The sequence below is a fragment of the Callospermophilus lateralis genome, chromosome 18 (assembly GCF_048772815.1).
Source record: "Callospermophilus lateralis isolate mCalLat2 chromosome 18, mCalLat2.hap1, whole genome shotgun sequence".
Taxonomy (NCBI): Eukaryota; Metazoa; Chordata; class Mammalia; order Rodentia; family Sciuridae; genus Callospermophilus; species Callospermophilus lateralis.
In genome coordinates, this window is record NC_135322.1 from 10,210,321 (window position 1) to 10,222,434 (window position 12,114).

The 12,114-nt window shown below is 52.1% G+C and overlaps 1 protein-coding gene across 1 annotated transcript; it reads left to right on the plus strand.

The window, feature by feature from the left end:
• Nucleotides 1-3,724: 3,724 nt before the first annotated feature.
• Nucleotides 3,725-4,117, plus strand: LOC143384517 (nanos homolog 2-like). Its single transcript, XM_076839640.1, has one exon. The coding sequence runs from the start codon at nucleotides 3,725-3,727 to the stop codon at nucleotides 4,115-4,117; it is 393 nt and encodes a 130-aa protein (XP_076695755.1).
• Nucleotides 4,118-12,114: the final 7,997 nt, after the last annotated feature.

Here is a 12,114-nt window from a genome sequence, read left to right on the forward strand (position 1 = left end):
CTCCATCTCTCCACTTACAGCTCTTCAGTGAACTGTTATGAGAGAATTAAAAATAATTAAAAATGACAGCCCAGGGGCTGGGGCTCAGTGGTAGAGCACTTGCCTAGCACGTGTGAGGCGCTGGGTTCGATCCTCAGCACCACATACAAATAAATAAATAATATAAAGAGATTGTGTCCAGGTATAACTAAAAAATTAAAAATAATAATTAAAAAAAAAGCAGCCAAGCAATCCCAGGGACTCAGGAGGCTGAGGCAGGGGGATGACAAATTCAAGGCCAGTCTGGGAAATTTAGCGAGACTTTGTAACAAACTTAAAATAATAATAATGACTGGATGTAGCTTAGCGGGCAGTGCCCTTGGGTTCAACCTCCAGTATTCAACAATAAAATAAGTGAGCGCTCACTGTGTACCTGTTCTAGTGTCTTCACCTGTGTTGGGTGTCATCCTCGGGCGGTCTCCTAACAGGGGCTCTACAATAATCTTCCTTTTTGTGAAATGGGGGAAACAGACCACTGGGCTGGCATCACTTGCCCACAGCCACACAGTGGAGGCGGCAGAGCCAGGAGGGGACCCAGCCCCATGGCTGCAGCGGCCACCCATGGTCCCCACCCCGTGTAACACCTTACTCTCGTTTTCTCCCTTCTGCAGCTGCAGGTCTCCCGATTCACTGTGTGAAGTGTCCCTCCTCTCTCTACAGCCCTGGGATAAGACAAAAGGGATGAGACCCGCGAAGTGGCACACACACCTGTAATCCCTGAGCTCCCCAGGCTCAGAGGAGGGTCACAAATTCAAAGCCAGCCTCAGCAACTGAGCAAGACCCTGTCTCTAAACAAAACAGAAAAAAGACTGGGGATGTGGCTCACGGTTAAGCACCCCTGGGTTCAATCCTCAGTACAAAAAAAAGAAAAAAGAAAGAAAGAGTGAAGGAAATGGATGACTGCCATCAATGAGAAAGTTCTTTTCTTGGCCTCAGTTTTTTCCTCTGTAGGATGGGACTATTACAGCACCACAAGTTTGTCACAATGAGACTGCACAGGCCAGCCACAGGGACAAGGACAATAACGATCGTGATCACCTTTGGGGTCTTCATCTCCCTGTCTGGGTCTCTGCAAGTCTCCCCCTCCTTTTAGGATTTCTAACCTCAGCCCCTCCCACGCCTCTCTGAACCCTAGGGGCTATTTTCAGCTGGCGTCAGGCCCAGAGCAAACTCAAGTAAACAGACAGCGTGGGCGGCCGGCAGTGGGCGACTCTGGACCGGGGCGCAGTCAGCAGTAAACACCTGGCTGATGAGTTTCTGGCCAGGACCCTCTGGGTTCCCAGAGCTGCGGGCCCAGCAGAAAGAGCACTGTGGAGAGGCTGGTCCAATTAACTCCCCCAGAAAAACATCGGAGAGGGAGGCAGGGCAGAGGACCCCCAGAACAGAGTCTGGAAGTAAACAATCAGGGGGGAAGAAATGGAAGAGAAAGGGGGGTGGGGGAGGAAACCCACGGGGAGGGCCCGGAAAATGGGATTCTCCAGTCTGTGCCCTTGTTCAGGGGAGTCGGGACCTCAAACCTGCCCCCCACCTTCCATCAGTCTTCCCAGCACAGCTTCAGTAATGGTCACTGGGTCGCAGGGTCCAGGCCCTAGGCACCAGGTAGCTCAACCCTGAGTTGAAGAGGCCACTGCTATGACCTTAAACTGAGTGCTTGGCATGGGGCACCCATGCCTGTCTGGGTCCCCTTCATTCTTCCACACTGCAGACCATGGTCGCTTCCTTCAAGGACATCCATCAGTGACCAACAGCTCTCCTTTCTCTCGGTAAAAGCTGTGTGGCTCAGATACCACCCGCTCCCTGGTGTCCCACCTCAGTCTCTGCCTGTAGGTGGCAGGACCCTCCAAGCTCTGCTGCTGTCCCTTGATGACTTACATTTGGCTCACAGCAGGCACCCAGGGGACAGGAGGATGCCTGGGTTTGGGGACAGACAGCTCTGGCTGCACCCCATCACTTACTGACCATGTATGACTTGGGACAAGCTCTCTGTGCAATGGGACTTTTAATAGACCCTCCTTCCCAGGGTCTGGGGAAGGGGTGTTCAAAGAGAGCCCTGGGCATGGGACTGGCCCTGAGGAGACCTTCAGCAAGGGAGTCCCTAGGCTTATTGCATTAATTGTGTCTGAGTCAAAATCATTGCCTTTCATGAGCACCTGGCCCAGGCCAGGCTCTGTGCAGTCCATGCTCTGGGGCAGGTGCTGACATCATCTTGGAACAACACACGAGGAAACTGAGGCTGGACAGAGTTAAATAACCAGCTGTTCAGAGCTGCAGGGAGTAGCCAGGGTTGCACCTGGGCCTGCTTCCTGAGCACTTATTGATGATGCTCTCTGTCCCCTCTCCAAACTATGGGAAATTTGTGCTCAACTCACGGCCAGGGTCCTCTGCCCCTTCTAACATCAATTCCCAGTGTCTCTGGAGGTAAGACATAGTTGTCAATCCCAACTCTGCCTCTTCCCTACTGTGTGACCTTAAGTACATTCTTTAACCTCACAGTCTCTTTTTCTCCTTTATAAAATGTAAATAATTGTTGTCACCTCCTTGACATTCAAAGAGATCATGTGCTCTGAGCACTGAAGCATGTGCCCAATAAATATTCCTTGACTAAGTGTCTCCTTGACTAAGGGTCTGGAGGTGTGGCTCAGTGGTAAAGTGCATGCTTAGCATGGGCAAGGCCCTATGTTCAATCTCCAGCACACATATTCACAAGCACACGCACACACACACACACACACACACACGAAGTATTTGAAAATGTAACTCAGTGGTCTACTACTTGCCTAGCATGCTCAAGGCCCTGGGTTTCATTCCCAGCATAGCAAGAGGGGAAAGTGGCTTCCACTTTAGGATTGATAAAAAGGTTTAAGAAGGACTTGCTTTGGAGTTCCCCAGGCCCACTCCTGCCAATTGCATGCTGTGTGACCATGGGCCAATGAGATTCCCTTTCAGAGCCTCAGTCAGCATCCATAAAACAAGATCATGACTGTGGCCCTCATGGAAATATTGTGAGGACTAAGTCAGATCATGCAGGTGACTGTGCCGCCCAGTGTCTGGCTCACAGTAAGGGACAGTTATAAAGAATAGCAATGGGGGGCTGGGGATGTGGCTCAAGCGGTAGCGCGCTCGCCTGACATGCGTGCGGCCCGGGTTCGATCCTCAGCACCACGTACAAACAAAAGATGTTGTGCCCGCCGATAACTAAAAAATAAATATTAAAATTCTCTCTCTCTACCTCTCTCTCTCTTAAAAAAAAAAAAAAAGTCTATCTTTCCTTCCTTCCTTTCTTAAAAAAAAAAAAAAAAAAAAAGAATAGCAATGGCTCTGGAGTATTCAGAGGGAGCACCCTCCAGCCTTGGAGAAAGGAGGATGGCGAGGGCATTTAAAACCATATATCCTAATTGAACAGACAGGGAAACTGAGGCCCAGGGAGTGGAAGGGCCTTTGCAGAGGACTCACAGCACCTTGGAGGCAGCAGGACCTGTAAATGACCTCCTTCTGGACCTCCTTGGGAGACCAGAGTCAAATGGGGGTCATAGGCAGGAGTGGGCCCTTTAAATACTAAGCTCCACCTTTGCTTAGAAGGGGCTCTGGAGAGTATAAAAGGGGGTGCGGCTCCTTTGCTCCACAAAACACTGCTGCTCCTGCCCACAGGTCCTCAGGCCCAGCCCCCCTCCAGCCGGCCCCTGCCATGGAGCTGCCACCCTTTGACATGTGGAAGGACTACCTCAACCTGAACCAGGTGGTGCTGACTCTGACCCAGAGCAGGAGCCAGAGGCTGGAGGCAGAGGAGCTTGAGGAGCAGGGACCTGGCCCCCAGCTGGGGCAGGATCAGGGGCTGGGGACTGCCCTCTGCAACTTCTGCAAGCACAACGGGGAGTCCCGCCACGTCTACTCCTCACACCAGCTGAAGACAGCCGAGGGCGTGGTGCTGTGTCCCATCCTGAGGCACTACGTGTGTCCCCTGTGTGGCGCCACCGGGGGCCAGGCCCACACTCTCAAGTATTGCCCTCTCAATGGCAACCAGCAGTCCCTCTACCGCCGCAGTGGACGCAACTCAGCCGGCCGCAAGGTCAAGCGCTGAGGACCATGAGGTGCCCACCGCCCGCACCCCGCACCCCTCCGGATCAGTCCCACCCAGTCCCTCCACCCTCCCTCCCACTCCCACAGCCCTGGGATCCCTGGACCCCGCACTCCATCCCTGCTGGATCCCCAAATAACGGAGGCTGCTGGCAGCCAGGCCGGGCATCCCAGGGCTTCTGGTGCGCAGGAGCCCTGCGCTGAGCACTCCCGCCCCCATGGCTGTCTCTGGGCCACAGGTCACAGAACTTCTGTCCTTCTGGGGCCTGCTGGTAGCACTAGCCCTGCTCCTTTGACTTCTCAGCCCCAGGCCTGGGGGAACCCCGGATCCCTGGCCCCACAGGACCCCGTGTGCTTCTCCAAGCTGGCCTCAGAATTTGGAGTGGGTGACAAGCTGGCCCGAGGCTCCCACCGAGAACTTGAGAATGGGCGCTGGCTCCACACCCACCTTCCCTGGTCCTTCAGCACCTGCAGACCCACGGAGGCAGCAGGGACCACGCTGTTCATTCCTCCCTGCCTTCAGGGTCCCAGGTCAGGAGCCCAGACAGGGGACCGGACCACACTGGAGGGAGCCTGTGTCTTCCCAGGCTACCCGAGTGCGGCCTTGTGGTGAGTGGACACTCTCCAGCTCCCTTGTTGTTCTGCCTTCTTTAACCCATTTCACTCTGCTGCTGTCCCCAACTCCAGTTCCCCCCGCATGACCTTCCCGCAGTGAGATGCATCTCCCTGCCACCTCCTCCCCATGCCGAAATCATGAGAGGTGACTTTTTCATCCTCCAACAGTTAAATTTGCGAAGCTCCCACAGGAAAGAGTCTGCGTGCCTGGATGGGAATGGCAACTACCTAGATTTTGTTTTATTTTAGTAATATTTTTTTAGTTGTAGATGGACATAATACCTTTATTTATTTATTTTTATGTGGTGCTGAGGGTGGAACCCAGGGCCTCCCACATGCCAGGCAAGTGCAAGGGGAAAGAGAGAGAGAGAGAGAGAGAGAGAGAGAGAGAGAGCGCCCTGGTCACATTTTAAGTTGGTTGCTTATTTATTTATTAATTATTTATTTATTTTACACAAATGCAGCCCAACAAATTGATTGCTTTTGGACTCAGAATGGAGGGCCTGGGCATTGAGCTTTGGTGAATAAAGGTCCTTTTGACTTGTCCTTGAAGTCCTTGTGTTTCTGCCTTGTCTCCTGGCCCTGCCCTTGGAGATGGGGAAGGGTGCCCAGGAGCTGTATTTGCCCCAAATCCCAGGAAACAGCAGGTGGGGTGGGAAGGGATGCAGGGCTCCTCTCCAGCCCTGTCCACAGGTGTCCAGTTCCCAGGTTCCTCCACAGCCTCCACCTTGACCTCATATTCCCTTTCCATGCCCTGTCCATGGATTCCCATCCCACCCTGCAAGACTTGACTTTTGGGTAGTTCTGGAGAAGTATTGGAAAATATGGTCCCTCCCAGGAAACACACACACCAGCATAAAATTCTGCGTGTAGTATCACGGGGTTTTTATTCCATTGTTGCACAATTATTTATTGAGTACCTCTTAGGTGCCACTGTTCTGGGCACTGGGGAAACAGTGGGATCAAAATAGACAAGGTCCCTGCCCTCGTGGAGCTGACATTCTAGTGGAGGGTGCTAAAGTAATGTTTAGAGGGTGAGAAGCCCAGTGAAGGACAACAAGGTTGGGTAGCAGAGGGAGAGTGGAAGAGGCTGGTGGTCAGGGGGGTGACATCTGAACAGAGTCCAAATGAAAGGTGGGACCAACAGAGTATCTGGAGGAGGGCATTCCTGGCAGAGGGAGAGCAAGTTCAAAGGTCCTGAGGTGGCACTGGGAACCTGGTGTGTTTGCAGAATGTGCAGGAAGCTGGCTAGGACAGAAGATCAGAGAGGAGGAGAGTTCAGGATGTCGCCAACCCTGGGGAGAACCTGGCCTTTAGTGTTCATTCTCAAGATGCTTAAATCCACCCGTAGACTCTGTGGATTCTTCATCCAGACACTGGTTACAGGGAGAACCAAAGACCTCAGCTAAGTCCTCCACTCACAGCTCCTCTGAATACGCAGCTCTGCCCCCAGGAGCCTGACTCCCAGGTGGAACCAAACAGTGGGGGAAAATAAAAGAAGCCCCAGTTCAGAGCTGGGGTGCCAGCATGGCAGGCAGGGGGAGTCCTACACAAGAGCACCCAGCAGGGGTCCTGCTGTTCCTGCTCTGCCCACTGGAAGAAGGGCACCCCTTTCTGATTCACATCTAGGGTGCATCAGACAGAGGCCGATGGCCTCTCAACTGAGTGACAGTTTAAAGGGACAGAATCTGTGACCAAGTATGGGCAGCAGTTATGGAAAGCAATGGATGGTGTCCTCAGTACTCAGGAGAACTACTTAGTACTCAGTACTCAGTACTCGGGAGAACTACTCATGCTCAGTTCTCAAGAAAATGCTCAGAATTGGAGGGGTGTAGATCTGGAAAAGTGAGAGAGGGCAGATGCTGAGTCAGCTGGGGAAGTGGAGGATACAGTGTCTGGGGACATCCAAGGTGAAGTTCCTGAAGGCTACTGGACACCCTGGGGGCTCAGAGGCAAGGGCTGGAAACAGATAAATCACGATCATCAAATTTTTCATTAATGAATTGAGTCATTTATTCAACAGCTAATAAGTGTCAGAACTAGAACTAAGGACGCTCAGGGAGCTGAGGAACCAAGGCCCTAGCCTCTGCCCCCACACTCCCAGGGAGCCTGCAGCCCAGCAATTTGTCTCCTAGGGCTGCTGTCACAAAGTGCCACAAGCCCAGTGGTTCCAAACAAAGGAAATGGCCAGGCACAGTGGCGCATCCATCATCCCAGAGACTACAGTTCAAGGCCAGCTCAGCAACTTTGGGAGACCCTCAGCAACTTAGTGAGACCCTGTCTTAAAAGAAAAAAGAAAAAGGGCTGGAGATGTAGCTCAGCAGTGGAGTGCCCTTGGGGTCAATTTCCAGTGGAAGAAAGAAGAAACCAACAAACAAATGGACGCCTGGGTCCCGGAGGCGGGGCTCCTGAGGTCAGGATGTGGCAGGACCTCGCCCCAGCAGAGGACCTTGCTGGAGGCCTCCAGCTCCCACGAGCCCTGGCCCTTCCCTGGCTTGAGGCTGCACTGCTCCCGCCTCTGCCTCTCAGCCCTCTGCCCCTGAGCACCTCTGTCCTCTTCCTACAAGGACACTCATCATGTGGGATCAAGGGCCCACCCTACTGCAGCATGACCTCACCTCAACTAAGGACATCTCCAATGACCTATTTTCAGAGAAGGTCACATACTGAAGGGCTGGGGGTTGGGACACAAGCAGCAACAGCCATTACACTCAGTGAGCAGCCCACAACCACCACATCCTAGGTGAAACCACACCTTCATCTGGTTCTTGGGCTAGGGACCTGGGTGTCCCCTATACTTCCCCTCCCCTCCCCTCCCCTCCCCTCCCAGTGCTCTGAATCCTGCCTCTCAAACCGTCTCTCCAGTTCATTCCCAACCATGCCACTGTCTGCCCTGATCTAGTCTCTCCCTTCCCTGTCCCCAGGTCCCTCCTCACCCCTGCCCCAGATGTCCCCTGACTGCCCACTCCTCTGGCTCTCTCCTGACACTCAGCCCCTGTCCTTCCCTGCTCAACCCTGCTTACAGCTCATGTTCAACCTTCTTTAAAACATTGCCCACAATGCCCTGTGGGGACCCTGATCTCATGACACATGGCGGGACCTCACCTAAAATCAGCTGGCCACTGCTCACAAAAGCAGGACCAGAGAAACACACCCCAGGGCCTGCCTCACTCCAGTTTCATCACCAGCAATCTCAGGTTGGCTCTACTTGTCAACATTTCCCCGTCCCCAATGAGACCCTGAAGACTCCCAAGTTTATATCTCTTGTCCCCTAAGCCAGCATCTCCCTGTCACCCGTGACCCAGCTTCCTGCTCTACTGAGACCACAACAGAGAATGTTCTGTCTCCTGACCCTACAGCTCTCCACATGCCTGCAGCAGCCCTGCATCCCCTCCCCTGCCGCTGCAGGACCCAGGCCCCTTAGTCCCCTTCCACTTGTGCTCTGGGTCCCACCTGCCTCAATCTCCTGTTTTATGGCACAGAAACATACTGTCAGATTTCCTTTATTAAATAAGCCTGATGTGACCCCAAACTCCCTTCCAGATATGACCCATGTCTCTGCTTGAATGCTAGAGAGGACCGTCTTCACTAAACCTTCTCCTGAACACACTCAATTAGCCATCACCCTCACCACACCACCCAAAATGCTTTCCCCCCACTTCAGCACTGGGGATTGACCCCAGGGGTGCTCTACCACCACTGAGCTCCAATCCCAGTCTTCCTTTTTGTTTTTTAATTTTGAGACAGGGTCTTGCTAGCCTCAAACTTGTCATCCTCCTGCCTCAGCGTCCTGAGTAAATGGTTACAGGAGTGCATCACTGTGCCCAGCAAAAGTGCTCTTTCAAGACTAGACAATGATCCCAGTGACTTGGGAAGCTGAGACATGAGGATCTTGAATTCAAAGCCAGCCTCAACAAAAGCGAGGTGCTAAGCAACTCAGTGAGACCCTGTCTCTAAATAAAATGCAAACAGGGCTGGAGATGTGGCTCAGTGATTGAGTGCTACTGAGTTCAATCCCAGGTACACCCCTAAAAAAAAAAAAAAAAAAAAAAAAGGACTGTACAACTAGACTGATGATACAGCTCAGTGGAAAAGCACTTCCCTAGATTGTGTGTGGACCGGATTTTGATCCCAGCACTACAAATGAATAAAGACAGATCACTGACAATCTCCATATCTGCTAGCTCCGGTAGACAGTTCTCAGTTTACACTGGGCTTGGCCTCTGGGCAGCATTTGGCACCCTGAGTCTTTCCCTCATCCTCGAATTCACCCTTCACTTGGCCTCTGGGCCACCACACAGCCCTGCTCCTCCCTGGTACCTTTGCTGATTCCTGCCCTTACCTTCCAAGTAGGAATGTGCAGCCTCAGGCTTCAGAACTCTTCTCTATCTACACCGGTTTCCTTAGGAACCCCTCTTAGTCACACATAATTAAATGTCACTTGCTCACTGACGACTACCAAATTTATATCTCAAGCCTGGGTGTTGGTCCCCAAGTCCAGACTCAAATATCTAACATTCACACTTAACAGCAACTTGTAGAAGGCAGTTCTCCCCCTCAATGAGGAGGAAGAAAGAGACAGTGTTTCTCACCTGTGTTCCCATGTTGCTCAGAAAACAGCTGACAGATGGTGGCCAGGTGAGTCAAAAGCCACCCCCTTCCTGCCTCCGACCCCAGCTCCCCAGAGTGAACCGCAGGCTTTGATAGAAGAATGATCCATTCAGAATCTGCGCTGCCCACAGTCGTTTGATGTGGGCTGTTGCCTGGCACCTCTCTCCCTCTCTGTTTTCTTTTTGAAGGTGTGTCCTTGGTACAGGGGGTAGACCAGATGTCATTTAGCAGCTGTTAGTGTGATATGTAAGTTTCACCACTTTAATCAACTACATGTGTTCCCTCCCCTGTACTCTGTCCAGGAGCCCACAGATGAGGGGCAGCCCTGATGCAGGCAACAGCCCTGTGGGAGAGGAACTGTCACTAAGTCCCAATGCACAGATGGGGAAACCAGCCTCTTGTACTTGCAGACACACCGGCCTCCTCTCCTCCGTGCCTCTGCTCGCGCGGGGCCATCTGCTGGAGCAGCCTCCACTCCTCACCCTGCCCCTGAGGGACTGAAATACTGTGGACAGCAGCATCAACCCGGTAACCCTCGGCTCTTGGTATTTCACACTGTGGTCCTCACCACTGTTGACAGGAGCAGACTGCTCCCTCGGGGAGGCGGACCCTCTGCAAAATCACAGAAGGCGCACTGCCAGGCCGAGGCTGCTCTCTGCACCAGCGGGTGTTGGACAGAGCTGCGGGGAGGACAGTGCCTACGGCGCGCTCTGGCGGTGGAAGAAGGAACTGCAGGGAACCACGAGGCTTCTTTTCCCCAGAGCCAAGCCCAAGCCCAGGGTCAGAATTGATGATAGAGCCTCCCTGGGACCTTGTCACCTGCCACTACCACGCTAACCGCGCCATTCACGTGAAATGTAGCGTATTTGTTTGAACACTTACTAGTTTTTTTCATTTATTGCCTGTCTTCCCCACTGCTACCTGTGAGTACAGAAACTTCAATAAGTAATGGAATGGAATAGAAGTCACATCAATTCTGCCTTTAGACTCAAGCCTGAGTGTCCCCCACAGAGCAAGGAGTCCTTACCAGCAAGGAGATAAGCCCGTCCCGTTTCTGTTTCCTTCCTCCCTCCCTCGCTTCCTTCCTTCCTTGTTTTTTAATGTGGTGCTGAGAATCCGACCCAGTGCCTCACAGTCCTAGGCAAACACTCCACCATTAAGCCACAACCCCAGCCCCAGTCCCTTTCTGGATCTGCAGATCCCGGAATTGCCCATACAGACAGCCCCAAGCCTCCTTCCAGAACCTGCACCAGCCTCTTCCCCGAATCTGTGATGGAAGAGGGTCAGGTGTGATTCCTAAACCCAAAGGGCACCTGTCACTGGGGCTATGCCCAGAACTGGTGCAAGTTGTGGTGTGCCCAGGAGCCCCTCACCTCCACTGTGGGGAAGGATGCCAAGGATTTAGGGACAAAGAGGACTGCAAGTTGGGAGCCAGCAGCTGCCTCTGGGCAAAATTTTAAATTGTCTAAGAATTCTAAATGCCAACAAGTTCTTCTAGCCTCTGGCTCTTCTAAGGAACTGAAAAGGGTGCTGCCTACAGTGGGGGGCTGGGAGCACCTGGGAAGAGAGATTACCTGAGTTAGCTCAGGTGAGGGCAGGTGAGAGGGCAGTTCTCCCCCTCAATGAGGAGGAAGAAAGAAACGGTGTTTCTCACCTGTGTTCCCACATTGCTCAGAAAAGAGCTGACAGATGGTGGCCAGGTGAGTCAACAAAAGCTACCCCAGCTCCAGAGTGAGCCACAGGCTTTGATAGAAGAGTGATCCATTCAGAATCTGCGCTGTCCAGTCGTTTGATGTGGGCTGTTGTCTGGCACCTGTGTTTTGTCTTTTTGAAGGTGTGTTGGTGCAGGGGGTAGATCAGATGTCGTTTAGCAGCTGTTAGCTTGATGTGTAAGTGTCACCACTTTAATCAATTACATGTGTTCCCTCCCTGTACTCTTGTCCAGGAGCCCACAGATGAGAGGCAGCCCTGATGCAGGCAACAGTCCTGTGGGGGAGGGACTGTCGCTAAGTCCCAATGCACAGATGGGGAAACTGAGAACAGATCTGTGTGTGTGACTCACCTGCACAAATCACCACCTAGGATGTGCACTAGGGACCGGGGATATGATGGTGAGGGGGAAATGGCCATCCCCTCTTTGTCTTTAACTGGGACAGTGATACATCTGGGACTATCTGAGACAGTCAAACTTGACCAATGACCCAGAATAGGTATTCATAGCTTCCTCCTTTGCTCTCAGAGTTGGCATTTGGACAATAAATTAAATGATGGCCCTATGTATAGACCTCATTAGACACTAGGAAAGATAGAAATTGACCAAAGAAGAAAACAGGCAAATAAAAAGCTACAGTTGTGATAAAAGTAAGAGAGGAAGTGGTGTGGAGAAAACAGAGGGATTTTTTTCCTACTCTGACATACTGGAAAGGAGCATGTCCCCTTCAGGAGGGAACATGGAAGGAACATAGGTCACAACTAGGATGGGGGAGGAGGAGGAGAGCTTAGGGACATCAAAAAAAAATCAAGATGCCACTTTGTAGTTAAATGTCATCTTCATTTAATATTATTTCTATCATTTCTTTTTTTTTTTACTTTTTTTTTTTGAGAGAGAGAGAGAGAGAGAGAGAGAGAGAATTTTTCTTAATATTTATTTTTTAGTCTCGGCGGACACAACATCTCTGCTTGTATGTGGTGCTGAGGATCGAACCCGGGCCGCACGCATGCCAGGCAAGCGCGCTACCGCTGGAGCCACATCCCCAGCCCTTCTATCATTTCTGA

Bases quoted from the DNA above. Each gene is read 5' to 3' on its own strand.
- LOC143384517 (XM_076839640.1), top strand. From the start codon at position 3,725: ATGGAGCTGCCACCCTTTGACATGTGGAAGGACTACCTCAACCTGAAC.